The sequence below is a fragment of the Peromyscus eremicus genome, chromosome 2 (genome assembly GCF_949786415.1).
Source record: "Peromyscus eremicus chromosome 2, PerEre_H2_v1, whole genome shotgun sequence".
Taxonomy (NCBI): domain Eukaryota; kingdom Metazoa; phylum Chordata; class Mammalia; order Rodentia; family Cricetidae; genus Peromyscus; species Peromyscus eremicus.
The window spans coordinates 110786528-110804740 of record NC_081417.1 but is presented as its reverse complement, the minus strand read 5'-3'; the positions used below and the strand labels follow the sequence as shown (position 1 = coordinate 110804740).

The 18213-nt window shown below is 38.7% G+C and overlaps 1 protein-coding gene across 2 annotated transcripts in view; it reads left to right on the top strand.

The window, feature by feature from the left end:
* The first annotated feature begins 321 nt into the window (after positions 1-321).
* The window catches only part of LOC131905033 (cytochrome P450 2J4-like), a 35006-nt gene continuing 17114 nt past the window's right edge, over positions 322-18213 (top strand). For both annotated transcript variants that reach the window (XM_059255990.1, XM_059255992.1), the window contains exons 1-5: positions 322-531; positions 5192-5354; positions 7961-8110; positions 8695-8855; positions 14267-14443. In XM_059255990.1, coding sequence (XP_059111973.1) covers positions 322-531; positions 5192-5354; positions 7961-8110; positions 8695-8855; positions 14267-14443 — 861 coding nt within the window. The remainder of the gene's footprint in view (positions 532-5191; positions 5355-7960; positions 8111-8694; positions 8856-14266; positions 14444-18213) is intronic.

The following is an 18213-nucleotide window of genomic DNA, read 5'->3' as shown; positions in this document are numbered from 1 at the left end:
GGGAGAAAGGGCAAAGCAGAAAGCACCAGCATAAAGGTTAGGAGGTAGGAGCCTGGAAGAGATTGGGTAAAAGTGCAGAGAAGCAGAGAGCTCTGTGGAAGGCTCCAGCATTACTCAGTACTGATGAGCAGGATGTAGGCTCCCAGGCAGAAGAGAGAGATGGGGCGGGGCCAGTGGAGATGGTATGAACAATGAACAGGGCAGGGGCTATGTTAGGACTGAGAACGGGGGCGTGGTCTGCAAGGAACAGAGCGGAACTTAGCAGAGGCAGTCGGCACTAGGAGGGGACCCAGGGAACCAGCCCCAGCTGAAACCTTTACCATGCTTGTCACAGATGGCTCCCTGGTGGCCGCCATATGGGCAGTGCTCCATCCTAGGACTCTGCTGCTGGCTGCTGTCACTTTCCTTTTCCTGACCAACTACCTAAAAAACAGGCGCCCCAAGAACCACCCTCCAGGGCCCTGGCGCCTGCCCTTTGTGGGCAACTTGTTCCAGTTGGATTTGGAGCAGACACATCTGGTGATTCAGCAGGTAAGAAAGGGCAAGGGTGCCTGGCTGTGCCATGACCCAATCATGAGCTGCAGGAACAGGGATCCTGGCACTGGGGGCGGGAGGACACAGCTGTAGGCTGATGCTGGCCCTAGGCTAACTCTGCCAGTAGAGCTGGTTTCTAATCTGTGCCCTCATTTATGACACAAGATGTTTTGATGCCAAAAAGTTGATTTTCTTATCTGTATATGAAAGATCTCCATTGTTAACCCATTGTGGTTTGACAACATACTACCTATAATTTCATTTCTTCTAAGTATGTTAAGTAGGTGGATGACAGAATAGTTCACCTTGTTAAATAAACACTGCTGCTTTAAGAATGTGTAAGTAAGTGCCCCTTCACTTAATTTGTTAAACACTCATCCAGGAAAAAACAAACAAACAAACAAAAAACTCAAAAACCTGCTCTCTTGGTCAGAATTTTCTGTAATATCAGTTCTCTCTTATTGACACAAGTTTAGTCTTTGTGCATCCTTGCTGACTGTTCACCTAATGACTTTATCAAGTACACAAGTACTGGGAAAGATGCAGTCAAGTCTCCAGCTCCACTGGGAGTCTGTTTGTCTTCCTGCTCTCCTCCTTTTCCTCTCCAGTTCGCACGCACACGTGTGTGTGTGTGTGTGTGTGTGTGTGTGTGTGTGTGTGTGTGTGTGTGTATGTCCTACACATTTAAGATCAGCAGATGTTTTTGGTGCACTGACCACCCTCCTTTGCAATGTCCGTTTTTATCTGTAGCAATTTCCTTGCCTAGACAGAGTATGATTCACTTTTTTAAAGTAATTGTTCCTACGTTTTGGTTCCTTATTTATTATTTCTACTTCTTACCATTAGCTGGAGAGACTAGATCATTTTGTGTATTTATTGTTATATAAGGATGTTTACTCCTTATTTTTATTGCTTTCTGTTTGGATTTCTGTTACTTTACTCTTCCATTTTCTCCTCCCTGTGTGGGAGTTTCTTGGACATTTTCCCAGTAGACGCCTTTGTGTTCATCTTCTCTCTCTTTACACCTATTTCACCATCCTCTCAGCCACTGCTCTGTGTTATTCAACACTCATGTGCAGCTCATGGACTTTGCTAACACCATTTCCATGTGCAGTGAAGCTGCTACAAGGCTTCAAACATAGAGGAGCCTTCTTCCCTCTAGGACACACTGCTCAGGTGTTGTCCCCACACACTGAGACCCACATCACACACTGACCTGCTGCTCTTCAGTGTCCAGTGCTCATGGAACTCAAAGACAGAGAAGTCTGTTGTCTTTGCCCCTTACTCATCCTCCATTGCTGTCTTTTTTCTGACCTTTCGAGTTCACAGTTACCTTTCTGACCTCAAGCACTTTCTTTCTCCATTCCTTCAGAGGAAGCTGTGGAAGAAGGAAACTTCTTCCTTGTGCCTCTCCTCAGAATGCCTTTCCCTTCCATTCCCATACAGTCTTTCCGGATGGTAGGCCACTAGTTTGAAGATCTCCTACGCTTAACATTTTTAGATGTTTTCCCACTTCATTCTTTCCTTTCTGGTTTCCCCATAAGTGGTAAGTTATTTTTTCTCTGCTTTCAAGAGATTTTTGGTTTGTAGTTTCTATATTGAGTGTGGTGATTTTGCTTACTTAAGCTTGGTTTCTTCATGGCAGTCCTGTATTTTGTCAGACTAGGTAGTTTTAACCATTCTTCAAGATATTTCTCATCTACACTTTCTCTTTCCTGATTTTCGGGGAGAGATGGACATTGAGGCACAGTTATAGCATCTCTGGTGCTTGTCTGGTGCTGGATCTTGCTGTTTACCATCTGCTTTCTCTGCAATGCCCAAACTGGTTCTCACGTTGTTTCTTTGCCAAGATCTTCTGTACAGATCTCCATTTACACCACTGCAGCTTTCTGTCCTTGTATATTTCATTTCTTTGTTGAGACATGTCGATATTTGAAAAAAAATTATCACAGTTGATTTTAAAATCTTTCATAATTCTGAATTCCAAAGTGTGTCATCTCAGTAGACTTGAGATGTTCCAGTTTTAAGGTAATTTTACTTATATTTTTAAAATTATTTTATTTTTTATGTATATGAAAACTTTGCCTGTATGTATGTCTGTACATTGCATGCCTGCCTAGTGCCCACAGATGCCAGCAGAGGGTGTTAGATACCCTGGAATGGGAGTTACAGACAGTTGTGAGCGGTCATGTGAGAGCTGGGAATAGAACCCAGATTATCTTGAAGAGCAACCTTCCAACTAAACCATCTCTTCAGCCATGGCCTACCTTCCTTTTATCCTCTTTTAAAATTATTGGCTTAATGTTACACAGAAAAAAAAAAAAAAAAAAAAAAAACATGTCCTGTCTTCTGACATATCCTGAGACATCATCTGGGTCATTTAATCCACATGAAACAATTAGAGACCGATTTGACACATTTGAGAATCATAAGGCTAGAGATACAGAGTCAATTGACTTCCTGATCTTTACATAGTTGGTAACAACATAAAACTTATTGATATAATTCTGCTGAACTAGAATATATACATAAGCAAAGATTTGAAGTCATTCACCTCAGAACTTAGCCTCTGGAAACTTCTCAAGTTCAAGTATAAAATCTAAGTGGTACATGTTGTCGGTGAGGAGTCATTTAGATTAAACCAAATTTGAAGAAGTTTCCAGCACTTCTTCACTGAGTTTTCACCAAAATGAAATTAGAAATTTATTGAATAATCATACAACTATTACTGATAGTTCTTAAACTCAAATATATTCACTTATCGGTTCTGCATTTATGACCAAGACAGGGCACATTGACTGAGGTTAAATAAAATTATTAAGGTCTATGGATAAGTAACAAAGAGAAAACTGAGTCTAGGCTGTCTTCGATGTGGGTGCAAGATTCTCAGATGAGACCAAATCATGACTTATGATTTGACACTCTTCCCACAGTTTCAGGTCTCAAAGTGATAGGGCAACAATGCATGAAGATGGGTGGAAGACCAAGATACTTGAAGGAATTGAATCCTTCTCTTTGACACTACTGTTACAGTTAGACAAGACACAGGTAGACAAAAAGCAGAGCTTGGGTCTACATAGTTCTGACTCTTGAGCACACAGGTGAAAGTAATATTGATATTGATCACATAACGTCATTCAAACCAAACAATGTTATACATTATGCATTTTATGGGCACTCTCCTTCTCTCACAAACTACCTCCTTGGTCTCATGGCTGCTCTGCAGTCTATCTCCCACAGAACTCTAAGGTCCTATGGATTCTCAACATTAATATATTTGTCTTCAATCTGATATAATGCCTGACAACTTCTCTCCTCCAGGCAAAAGCTAGGTTTAGCTAGATTATGCTGCCTACAACTTATTTGCCTTTCCAGAATGGTGAACCTAACTACAGTAGAATGGTTATAAATAATTGGGTAAAGCACAAATTATACATTTTGTATGGCTGTCTGATTGGTAGGCTCTTGTCCTGGCTCTCACCAGGCATTTGTTTCTCCAAGCCTTTGAGCACAGAGCTCATTCATTTGTCAAAGGTGCAGTGGGTGGCTGGGTGCCTGGAACTAAACAGAGTGCTTCTCACAGTGCCATTCTCATTATAACCCACAGAACAATTTGAGGAAGTTTTTTTTTTTAACTCTTTCATAACTGAGGGTCTAAGTCTTGGAGAGTGCAGATGTCCCAGGATCCCATAGTCAGTTGACCATAGAGCCTACATGCTTTCATCACTCCAGATTTTCAGAGATGTCTCTACTTCTAGAAATCAAGCCTTTATTACATTTTCCATATCTACTAAATAAATAAACAGAGAATATTCTCTTCCCTACACTGATATTGTAATTTTGACTCAGGCTTCCATGATTTCTACAACAGACTTAGACAGTTTGAACTCTGAGGACTAATGCTTTTCATTTTCTACATTCACTAGATTCCAGGTTAGAGAGCTTGCTTTCTTTAAGACACTTCTAGGGAAACTTGATGCTCATTCAATTCTTATTGGTGAATGCATGAATGAAAGTATAAGAAGAAATTTAAAATTCTAAAGTGAATTGGAATTTGGTGAAGTGGAGATGAAGAAACAGTACCAAAACATTCCTGTTACATCAAGGTACTTTTTCCACCCAGATGGGCATGGACTTCTCTTAGTTTTAGTCTTATTGTATACACATATACATCTCATGTCTAGCAAATGCTGTGTAGACAGCATCATCCTATAGATAAGCAGACATTTGATTTTCTAAGAAGTCCTTGCAAGCTGTACAAAACATTCACAGAACTTCCTCAGCATTTGTAAGGTCACATGAGTTTTTTTCTCTGCCTTTATTGGACTTTAGAATGGTTGAGTGGAGACCTTGTTTATTTATTGACACTTATATACTTATACCATCTTTTAGGAGTACATGATAGATGCCCACCCAATTCATACTGACCTGTATCAATGATTATTATAAAATACATTCCATTTTAATTTGAATTTGAACTTAGTTCAGAGGACAAGAAAACTTTATCAGAAACACTTCCATAGACCAAGGTACATCCCTCCATTCATATTAACATAGAGACCTCTCAACACAAGTCCCATTAGACCCACACATGTCTGCCATCCGTTGACACACTGACACAGACACACTTAACTATGGCTGTTGAAATGTTTTTCAGTTTGTGAAGAAGTATGGAAACCTAATTAGCCTGGATTTTGGTAACATCACCTCAGTGGTCATAACTGGACTGCCCTTAATCAAAGAAGCTTTCACTCAAATGGAGCAAAACTTTTTGAAACGTCCCATTACACCACTCAGAGAACGTGTCTTTAAAAACAATGGTAAGTTTACTTGCAGCATTGTTGACTTTAGTGGGTTATTTAAAAAAAAAAAAAAACCTGAATTTTGATGGAAAATGGAACACATGTTAGGAGAGGTTCCAGGGAGAGGTGTAGGGTGAGAGTAGAAAAAGGGTATGATCAACAAGTACTACATATATGAAACTTTTAGAAAAGAAAAAAAATGCATATATTGTTTCTAGTACAGCATAAGGTGTGCATATGATTCGTTAAAAGCACCTGTATGTCTGTAATTTTACAACATTCTTATAAACAAAATCCTTCATGAAATGTTATCTTCAAAGTCATCTAGATGCAACATTTCCTAGAAGAAAGCAACTATCAAAGGATTTACAGTGTATCCCTGTAAGAGAGACTTGGAGAAAAGACATGTCCTGCAGAAGAACTCTAGATCCATGGACAGGAAGTAACAGCAGCTCCTACCACAGCCAGACACACCGAGCCTTCACTTCCCTTTTCCCACTCCAACACTCTGTCCTAAGAAAATGGATATGAGCAGCTTCCTCCTGGGACTGCTCTTCTTGATTATGGCTCCTTTAACTACATCATTAAATCCATGCCACACAGGAATCTCTAGCATTCCAGACAGTGTGAGAATAGACTAGCATGAATACACAAAGTGATCATTAGATCAACTTATCTGTCTGAAAGTTGAAAACAGATTCCAACTCTATTAACCTATAAAAACTTCATTTTTAGCCATTTCAAATTGCTCCTTGAAATAATCAGCCATTAATTGTACATCTTTGACTACCTTATCTATTGGGAGAAGCAGAATCATTGGCATAATTGATTAATACTGACCAGAATAGATAAAAATCATTCTCATTGTGTAACACATAATTCATCTAACAAAAAAGTCTGAATCAATTAGCTATTTTGATTAAAAACCTGTCATTCTGTAATAGCAAAGCATTTATCAAAGACATCCAAGTTGGCTTAGGAGTCAGGAAAAGTTTTTGAAATAATGGTATTCATTTAGTAGTTTGAAAAAATACACAATAGGGATAGAATATCCTTGAAGAGACAAGAAAGCAGGGATCTTGAAGAATTGGAAGATTTCCAGTGTGGCAAGTATAGTATCTGAAGGACATATTCAAGTGGACATAAAACTGTTAAGGTTGGCAAGAAAGAGCCCAGCTCTTGGTTTTCTATCAAAACATCAAGGGAAACTCTTAAGTGGTTTGGGTAGGAGAAAAATCAAATATTACACATTTTGAGGCACACTTAGGATGCCAGGTAGAGAACAGAAGAATGATGGCAAAGATATTATCACTGTACGTCATACAAGAAGGAGTGGGAACACTCAAGATGACAAAAATGACAGTAGGTTAGACTGGGATGGTGCTGTTCATGCTCTTGGACTGAAGTCATTCAAGAGAGAAGCCATCGTGACATTTGACTTTGATGCCAGGAAAATGGGGTTCTCAGGACACTGCAGGAGCTGTGAGTGATGCAAAGATGACAATGACAGAAGACAGGGTGATTAGTGTTGTTGACTTCCATTTGGGAGTTTCAGGAATCTAATAATGATAACTGTCATACATGTGGTGAGTGTAAGTTCTGCAACTGGCAATGTTTATAATCAGGAGCATGATTCAGGGATGTGTGCCTCTGGGACAAACTACAGTTTGACTATCAGAAGGGGTTATTTAAATTATAGGAGTTCATTAGATTTCCTGAAACAAAGTTTGGTATAGAAGAGAGGTTTTAGACCTAGTCTTAAAAAATTCCAATATTTCAAGATTTGATAGTTAAAATAAAACAATAAAAATTATAGGAAATTTCTGGCAAAGAATAAGTTAGTAATGTAACTAAAAGATCCAGAATGGAAAGGAGAGTTTCAGGAAATAAATGACTGAGTTGATGAAAGTATACATGAGATGGAAACCAGGACCTTTCTTTAAAGAGTTGAACATTGTTCTGAAATGTAATATCTGGACAGGAGTTTGGCATTATATGTGCACTGAGACATGCCAGATGCTAATCACAGCAGCATGTCCCTCCTCTGCTGCACCTCTGCATTTGTATGTGTATGTGTGCGTGAGGAATATTCATCCTTTTAACTTCTTGAGTCATTTTGTCATCTTTTTAAGTTTGTCTTTGCTAGAACCTCGTCTATAATGTCTTTGTTGCTTTGTTAGGAATGTGTGCCTTGTCCTGTCCATGAGTGCATTCCTGGTACTCATTCTGACATAAATGGACATATTTCTACTAATCAACTTGGGGCTTTAGAACCGAGGAAACTTGAACACCTGGCTGCTCACCTACTTGTTGTCTTTCAAAGATTACTTTAAATTTATTATCATACCTCAGTGTTTTACCAATTGAAATGGACATTTTGCTAATTGGTGACAAACCTGTAGAGGTTCTATCAGTAAAAAATGATATAATACATAAGAAGTACTTACTAAACTAGGTACTGTTGCAAGTCACCAGAACATGTTAGTCACTTGTATTGAGATTGTCTCTGAACAGCTATCAATTCACTTATTGGCCTTTCTTCTCCACTGTGCACATGTCTTAGTACTTTTCTAGTACTTTTAACCAGAATCACAATGCTATAATGCTGAATCTCTTCTTTCCAGGATTGATCATGTCCAATGGCCAGACATGGAAGGAGCAAAGAAGGTTCGCACTAATGACACTCAAGAACTTTGGATTGGGGAAGAAGAGCTTAGAGCAGCTCATACAGGAGGAGGCCCTCCACCTTGCCGATGCCATAGGAGAGGAGGAAGGTGAGCCCTTTACAGAGCAGTGCAGGAACAGATTCTTTGAACAGATTCTTTCATTCATTGAACAGATTCTTATTAATTGCCTAAATTCCAGTCTTTGGTCTATACTGTGCTAAGCACTGAGGACTGAACAGTGAACATCTAGCCATGCCTTTGCCCCAGGAGTTCTACAGTTAAGCAAACAAATGGGTCATTAAGCAAATTGTTGAACTTAAAGCTTGGTTCTCTGTGTGACTTCACAGATGTTGACAAAGTCCTTGAATCATGCCAGATCCCTTGTAGAGGGATGTAGCTAAAGCTTTTCATTTGATGCTCTATTGTGCATATTTTATGTCACAGAGTGTAGAATCTTTACGAAAAAGAAAGAAAGGAAGAGAGAGATGGAGAGGGGGAAGGAAGGAAGAAAGGAAGGAAAGAAGGAAGGAAGGAAAGTAGGAAGAAAGGTAGGAAGGAAATAGGAAAGAAGGAAGGAAGAAAGAGAAAGGAAGGAAGGAAGGAGGGAGGGAGGGAGGGAAGGAAGGAAGGAAGATCAAAGGAAGGAAATAAACCAATATCTTTGAAAGACACATGACCTCTCCCCACCTCAGGACAGCCTTTTGACCCTCACTTCAAGATCAACAATGCAGTGTCCAATATCATTTGCTCCATCACCTTCGGGGAGCGTTTTGGGTATAAGGACAGTCAGTTTCAGGAGCTACTGAGATTATTAGATGAGGCCACATGTTTGGAAGCATCAAGGATGTGCCTGGTAAGCTCTTTGTCTTTGCATATTTTGGAAAGAATATTGGATTGGGACTGATTAATAAGCAGATACATTTTTCTTTTCATTTGCGAGACTTCTTGAAGCTAATATATGTCTTAAAAGTTGAATTTGATACAAACCTATTGGTAATATAAGAACTTAGCATATACAAAACATTTCTAACAATTATATGAACTATTTTAATATTTACATTGGAACATATACATGTACATGGGAATTTCCTTTTTGTAAACAAATAACAATGTTATCATTGACTACGATTATCTCCTTCTATGTCTCTCTCTTGCTACCTCAGTATCACTTTCTGAGTATACTTTCTAGCTCATCAACTTTTTTAAGATTCCTCTTTATATGTAGTACAGTGTCTGAATGTGTTGTCATTTTCTCTGTGGCTATGTGTCTGAGTTGTCTCTAGTTTTAGGGTATAATATTTGTAGCTAGAGTTTTCCTGCCTTGCCCACAGTCAGGACAAATCTCTGTCACCTGCCAGTCCCACAGCTGCTCAGACCCAACCAAGTAAACACAGAGACTTATATTGCTTACAAACTGTATGGCCGTGGCAGGCTTCTTACTAACTGTTCTTACAGCTTAAATTAATCCATTTCCATTAATCTATACCTTGCCACATGTCTCGTGGCTTACCGGCATTTTCACATGCTGTTTGTCATCATGGCGGCTGGCAGTGTCTCTCTGACTCAGCCTTCCACTTCCCAGCTTTATTCTCCTCCTTGTCCCGCCTACACTTCCTGCCTAGCCAATGGCCAATCAGTGTTTTATTTATTGACTAATCAGCAACACATTTGCCATACAGAACATCCCACAGCAAATATTCATGAATATTCTGGTGCCAATGTTCAAGAGAACACATCCACTCATCTGGGTCTTCTTTTAGTGGAAATTTTTTAAAGTTATTTATTATATTTTTAATATTATAATACAATATTACCATCTCTTCCTCTCTTTCTTTCCTCCAAACACTTTTAAGTACCCCTCCTTGCTCTCTTTCAAATCTACAGCCTCAATTTTTCATTGACTATTGATTCTTATGTACATGTTCAAATATATATATATATATATATATATATATATATATATATATGTGTGTGTGTGTGTGTGTGTGTGTGTGTGTGTGATATATTATATATATGTTATATATTATATATATATATATATATATATATATATATATATATATCCCTAAATACATAATACAACCTGCTTAGTCTGTATAATGTTACTTTCATGTTGGATAACCAATTGATGGACTCTTCCTGGGGAAGACATTTTCTATCATTCTCAGCATTTCTTAGTTGCCTGTAGTTCTTTGTGTGGGGTTTGGGTCTTATAGGTATGCCTGTTCCTATTGTCCTTGTTCAGCTCAAAAATAATTTTTATTTCTTTTGTATCTGGTAAGAGCTCATCTGTGGTGTAGAATATGTTCCATTTTAGATAAGGTTCTATGTGTATGTTTCTGTTGGAAGGAATTTCTCTAGCTGTCTCTTAAGACAGTTTTATCTACAGTGTAATTTAATCCTTTCTCCCTTTGATTTTCAATGTGAAGGAGCTATCTAGAGATCAGAGCAGCTTACTGAAATCACCCTGTATTACCTCAGGATTCCTCTGGCATTTTATCTTCATTATTGTTGATTCTGTGAATTTGGTAGCCCTGAATTTGATTTGAGTCTTGTTTAGTTATAATTGTCCTGATTGTTCTCTTTATTAATTTATAGTGCCTTTTTGAAAGTTATTTTCGACTAGTTTGGACTTGAAATCTACTTTCTCAGATACCAGAGTAGTTAGAACTGTATGTTCTTTAATTTTCTTTTGCTTGATTATAGCTTATTTTCTCTCTAGTAACTCTCAGGCTGTGGGTGCACTTGCCTGTAAGATGTATTTCATAGAAACAATATGTTATTCTATGTTTCTTCATCTATGTCCCCCATGCCCTGTGTGTGTGTGTGTGTGTGTGTGTGTGTGTGTGTGTGTGTGTGTGTTAGAGCCATTTATATTAAAGGTTGTTGTTGAGAAATCCCCACTAACTCCTATAATTTTGACTGTTGTTTTTCTGGTTGCTTGAATTAGTGTTCATTGTTTGTTTTCTACTCTACTGCTCTTACAGATTGGCTTGTTAGTTGTGCTAATTATAACAAATTTCTTCAGAGCTCTCATTAGTTGGCCATTTTATGTAATTTATTCTTTCCTGTGCTCATGATTGACATTGCTTTTGTTCCTCTTCTGTATGAAATACTGCTTTCATCACCTACCCCTTGCTGGCATAGTGTGTTTTGGGTACACAAGGCTTCCAGAGAAAATGGATCTGAAGTACAGTTACTGGTCCTCCACAAGTTCCCTTTCCCTCTAAGACCTCCTGTTTCTATGCATCCACTTCTCTATGATGCACCCAAAAGTGGATTTATTCTACCTTATCCTATCCCCTCAAGCACTTTCTCCTCAAGTTCAGAGATGCCCTCACTAAAAACTGATGAACTGGTTAGTATGTCTTATAGGTAAGAAAAGGAGCTTAAAGAATTTGATCTGTTGCTCTTATTGTCTACAATATATCATGTTCCTTGTTTTAATAGTGGTAGTTCCAAGTCCAGCAGCTCCTTTGCTTTCCTCCTAGTCAGCAGAGCCTAGGAAGTCAGTAAAGTTCAGTGAGTGCCAAGCCAACTTCTAGTTTATGTACCAGGGGAAAATGTCAGAAGGAACAAAAAAGTAGTAGAGAGTGATAATAAATATTCTTGATATAACAAATTATATGAGGCACTTTGATAGACACTGCAAAAGTACATGTCCATTAATTGGCACAGTAGACCTCTACATATAAAATAATGCCACATGATGTGTGAAACCTGGTACTGCTGGGGATATCTTTCTGTATGCTATGAAATATGTTGCTTTGATTGATAAATAAAATGCTGATTGGCCAGTAGCCAGGCAGGAAGTATAGTGTAGGTGGAATAATCAGAGTGGAGAATTCTGGGAAGTGGAAGGCTGAGTCAGGAGACAATGCCAGCCACCACCATGAGAAGCAGCATATAAAGATACTGGTAAGCCACAAGCCATGTGGCAATGTATAGATTTATAGAAATGGGTTAATTTAAGATGTAAGAACTAGATAGCAAGAAGCTTGAGCCATTAGGCCAAACAGTTTAAATAATATAAGCATCTGTGTGTTTATTTGGGTCCCAGCGGCCAGCCACAGGAGCTGAATGGAAAACTTTAGCTACAAGGTACAAAGGTATGCAAGCAAATATAGACAGTAATCCACCAGACCTCTGTGAAATGCTTTGTGTGTCATACACACAGAGTGACACTCTACTGGTAAAGAGTATAATGCTAACATTACTTAATAATATTAATAATATTAAATATTGATATAATTTAATGTTATTAATAATATCAAATATGCAAATACTTTTATATTTTTAATAATATTGCTAATAGCAATAGGTATTGACATATTTTAGTATTATTAATAATATTAAAATTATTAATATTATTATTACAGTTATCAAATCCTGAGGTAGCAGAAGGAACAACCACACATTTGCCTCATTTTAAGTATTGTTAATTTTTCACTGTGCTATGCAATCTGTTTCCCACTAAATATTATTGAAACTTTGTAGATGTAACCAACCGTCTTATTAAATAAGAAACACAGAGCTGATTCAAAGAAGAAAGCCAAGAGGTCAGAACTAAGAGCCTTACCCTTCTTGCTTCAGCCAAGAGAGCTCTCCAAAAGGGAGCTACTTCCTGTGTGTTTGTCTTTATAGCCTTTTTGTTCTGTCTTCTCATTGATTGTAAACCCAAACACATGACTGCCCTCGTCACTGCCTGTCTGTAGAGACTTCCAGGTCTTCTATGGTTGGTATTGAGATTAAAGGCATGTGTCTCCAATGCTGGCTGTATCCTTGAACACACAGAGATCTACCTAGCTCTGTCTACCAAGTGCTGGGATTAAAGGCGTGCGCCACCACCGCCACGCTCTTGCTATGGCTCTAATAGCTCTGACCCCTGGGCAACTTTATTTATTAACTTACAATTAAAATCACATTTCAGTACAAGTAAAATACCACCACAAAACTTCATTCACCATCCATTTTACTTAAGTAAAGATTTCCATCTCAACCTATGAAAATTGAATTGTGTTAGGAACACCAACATACACAGCTACCCACACAATACATATTAGTGGTAATTTCTATGAGGGAAAATAAATCCTAACAAAGAATTAGAAAGAAGCCTATCTCTGTAATCAAGTAGGAGAGCTCTGAAGACGTGACTTTTGAGCATTACTGTCATGAAATGAAGGACAGGGATCATACTAGTTTCAGAGATACTTTCTAGTCACAATGAATACCAACTGCTTAGACCTGAAAAAGAAATTCACTCAATATGATCATAGATGCAACTCTGGCTGGACAGTGTAGAGAAACAAGGATAATGAAGAAGATTTGGAGGGTTGCTTCTCTGTAGGGCTTATAGGTACAAGAGACTATTCTGATTTTGAGTGTGGTGGATGGTTTTTAAGGATTGTCATTCAAGGAGTGAAGCCATGTAATAAAATTGGTAAATGTTTGTAACACAAATCTTAACAGGTCTTATTAATAAAAACAAACCTGGTACCATTTATTGGGGTGAATGCTGGAAGATCAGAGAACCAGAACCAGCCACAGCTAACCTCACCTTGTCAATTCCTCAGCTGATCTCCTTTCCTCAAACTGGAAGCCTCTGTATCCTCATCTGAATTGGTCTCAGCTGAACTGTTGCTCAAAAGCCTAAAAGCTTAACCAGGCTTAGTTCCTTGTCCTCACGCTTTAAATACCTTTCTGCTTCCTGCCATCACTTCCTGGGGTTAAAGGCTCTTGTTACCATGCCTAGCTGTTTCCAGTGTGGCTTTGAACTCACAGAGGTCCAGACCGATCTCTGCCTCTAGAATGCTAGGATTAAAGGCGTGTGTGCCACCATTTTCTAGCCTCTATATCTAGTGGCTGTTCTGTTCTCTGACCCCAGATAAGTTTATTAGGGTGCACAATATTTTGGGGAACACAATATCACCACAAATGTTCTTTCTATTTGAAAAATGATCTGAGAAGGCATGAATAGTGGAATCACAAAAATAACTGAATAGCATGCCAGAATTCAGATAGGCAAGGTGATGGTATAGGACCAGGGAGCAAGTGGCAGGGCTGAAAAGTGAAAAGTTGGCTGGTGCTTCATATGTTTTGTAGGACATAGCTGAAACACCTGTATATGCAAGTGGTGACAGGGAAACCAGAAACCAAGATGACCAAAAATTGAACTAAAAGTAACAGAGGGAAGGACAAGATTGTTTAGAAATGTAGAAAATTATTCCACTGTGTCTTCAAGACTTTCATATTTTTCTTTATAAGCTCTACAATGTCTTTCCATCCATAATGAAATATCTTCCTGGATCACATCAAACAGTTTTCAGAAACTGGGAAAAGCTGAAATTATTTGTTTCCCATATGATGGACAGTCACCGGAAAGATTGGAATCCTGAAGAGCCAAGAGACTTCATTGACGCTTTCCTTACAGAAATGGCAAAGGTGAGGAAGATATTGCCTGGGTCTTCTTAGAAAAAAAATGATGGTTTAGTAGTTTCTAGCTGACGTTGCATCATGTTGCGATATATTTAATGGGATAACTTTGCACTAATTCAGTGCTAGATGAATCTCTATGTTTGTTGGCGAGCTGAGCTTCTTCTGAGGATTATAGAGATCCTATCACCACAATGCTCCAAGTTCTCAGAGGGCACTGATATTCCTTGCCATGGCTCTTTCTTCCATCTTCAATATTAAGCTTGTAGAATCTTTCCTATCTCATCATCTGTTTCCATCTTTACATCCCCTCTTTCTAGTTCTTATGCCCAAGTCCCCTCTAATAAGAATTATTCAGGCTAATATTCTTCTCTCAAATTAATCACATCTGCAAAATCTATTTTAGCTTAGCGAGTACTATGCACAGGTTATAAAATGAAGATCTGGACATCTTTGTAGGTCAATGATTAACATGTTGTGAGAAGATAATTATGAATAGTATTTTAGAAACACATAGTAGCATTATTCCAGAAATATTATTAGAAGTGAAGGTTTCAGAGGCCAGAGTGCTAACCATTATACCATGGAACTAGCACAGTTTTAAAAATTCTACTACAGAACTCCTACAGATGATAAACAGCTACAGTGAAGTGGATGGACACATAATTAACTGAAAAAAAATCAGTAACCCTCACACATACAGATGATAAGTAGGCTGAGAAAGAAGTCAGGGAAAGAATACCTTTCACAACAGCTACAAATAATATAAAATATCTTAGGATAACTATAGCCAAGCAAGTGAAAAAAAAAACTGTATGACAAGAACTTCTGTCTTTGAAGAAGGAAATTGAGGAAGATATCAGAAGATGGAAAGATCTCCCATGCTCATAGATCAGTAGGGTTAACATAGGAAAAATGACCATCCTACCAAAAACAGTCTACAGATTCAATGCAATCCCCATCAAACTTCCAACACAATTCTTTACAGACATTGAGAGAACAATACTCAACTTCATATGGAAAAACAGAAAACCCAGGGTAGCTAAAACAATCCTCTACAATAAAAGAACTTCTGGAGGTATCACTATCCCTGATTTCAAGCTCTACTATAGAGTTATAGTAAGAGAAACCACATGTTTTTTTGTTTTTTGTTTTTTTTTTTTTTTGGTTTTTCGAGACAGGGTTTCTCTGTGTAGCTTTGCGCCTTTTCCTGGAACTCACTTGGTAGCCCAGGCTGGCCTCGAACTCACAGAGATCCGCCTGGCTCTGCCTCCCGAGTGCTGGGATTAAAGGCGTGCGCCACCACCGCCCGGCAAGAGAAACCACATGATTATTGACATAAAAAGAAAGGTTGATCAATGAAGTCAAATCAAAGACCCAGACACAAATCTGCACACCTGTGGACACCTCATTTTTTACAAAGAAGCCAGAATAATACAACAGAAAAAAGAAAGCATCTTCCATAAATGGTACATGTCCAACTGGATGTCAGCATGTAGAAGAATGCAAATAGATCAATATCTGTCACCCTGCACAAAACTCAAGTCCAATTGAGTCAAAGACTTCAACATAAAACTATATACACTGGACTTAATAGAAGAGAAAGTAGGGAATAACCTTGAGCACATTGGCACAGGAGACAACTTCCTGAACAAAATATGAATACTGCAGACACTAAGATCAACAATTAATAAATGGGAGCTCATGAAACTGAAAAGTTTGTGTAAGGCAAAGGATACCATCAATAGGACAAAATGCAACCTACAGAATGGGAAAAGATTTTACCAATTTCATCTGACAGAGGGCTAATTTCCAAAATATATAGAATTCAAGAAGTTAGATGTCAACAAACCAAATAATACAATTTTTAAAATAGGGTACAGATCTCAACAGAGGAATCACAAATTGGCAAGAAACATTTAAAGAAATGTTCAACATCCTTAGTCATCAGGGAAATGCTAATCAAAATGATTCCAGGATTCCATCTTGCAGCTGTCAAAATGGCCAAGATCAGAAACACAAGTGACAGCTCTTGTTGGGGAGGATGGGGAGCAAGCGGAACACTCCTCTATTGCTGGTGGAAGTGCAAACTTGCACAGCCATTTTGGAAATCAATATGGCAGTTTCTCAGAAATTTGCCAATCAGTCTACCTCAAGATCTGATCATGATTTGCTAGGCTCCTGACTACGAGTATAGCAGAATATCATTAAGAATCATTTCATGACTCTCAGGTATATACCCAAAAGGAAGACCAATCTTACCACAAGGACACTTGTTCAAATATGTTCATACTAGCTTTATTTGTAATAGCCAGAAAGTGCAAACAACAAGATGTCCCTCAACCAAAGAAGGGAGAAAGAAAATGTGGTACATTTACACAATGAAGTATTACTCAGCTGTTAAAAAAAATAACATCATGAAATTTGCAGGAAAGTGGATGGAACTAGAAAAAAAATCATTCTGAGTGAGGTAACCCAGACCCAGAAGACAAAGATGCTCTGTACTCACTCATAAGTGAATATAAGTAAAGGATAATCATGCTGCAGTCCATAAGCCTAGAGAGACTAGGGAAAGCATGAATCTCCCTGGGAAAAGAAAATAGAATATATGTCATGGGTAGACTCAGGGCAGGTGGGGATGAGAACAAGAGGGATAAGGTAGGGGGAGGATGAGGGCAGAGAGTATGAGAGAGACAAATGGAACTGGGAGCCATCTTAGGGATAAGCTAAAAACCTAGTGCAATGGAAACTCAACAGAATCTATGAGGGTGACCCTAGCTAAGACTCCTAGCAATGGAGAATAAGTATCCTGAATGGGCCATCTCCTGTAACCAGGCAAGATTTCCAGTGGATGGATTGAGACACCAACCCTTGACACAAAAACACCGACCAACGAATTGTCCTGCCTGTAAGATATGATGGAGTAAAGGTGGTACAGAAATTGTAGATGTGGCTAACCAGTGACAGGTCCCACTTGCGACCCATGCCAGGAGAGGGAGCCCATCCTTTATACTGCCTAGAGGGCCAGGAACCAGAGACTGGATAACCCAGAGACCTAGGATAGAATCAAACACGACCAGAAAAAAAAATCAATGAAATGATTCCTAATGATATTCTGCTATGCTTGCAGACAGAGGCCTAGCAAAATCATCATCAGAGAGGCTTCATCCAGCAATTGATGGAAGCAGATGCAGGGCCCACAGTCAAGCATTAGGTAGAGCTCAGGAATCCTAAAGAAGAGAGAGAAGAAGATTCCAGGGGACTCAAGAAAACCCACAGAATCAACTAATCTGGGCTTGTAGAACCTCAAAGACACTTAAAAACAGGTAGCCTGCATGGATCTGACCTAGGCCCTCTACATGCATGTTATGGTTTGTGTAGCTTGGTCTTCTTATGGGATTCCTAACAGTGGGAGTAGGTACTATATCTGACTCTTTTGCCTCCTTTTTGGATCCTTTTCCTCCTACTGGATTGACTTGTGCAGCTTTAATATGAGGGGAGGTGCCTAGCTTTATTACAACTTGATATACCATTTGTAGCCATTTGCATGTATGAGTTGCCTCTGAATCATTGTGACTTTACTCACAGAAGCAACTTAAGAGATTAAAAATTTATTTTGTTTCACAATTTCAGAGGCTATTGACTCATTATGACAGAGAAGAAGTGGCAGAGCAGCTTAGCTCATGGTAGCAGAGGGGTGTGCTGAAGCTTGCACATCATTGTGTACCAGGAAGAAGAAACAAAGACAGAGTCCAGGGTCTTGGTATAACATGGAATAT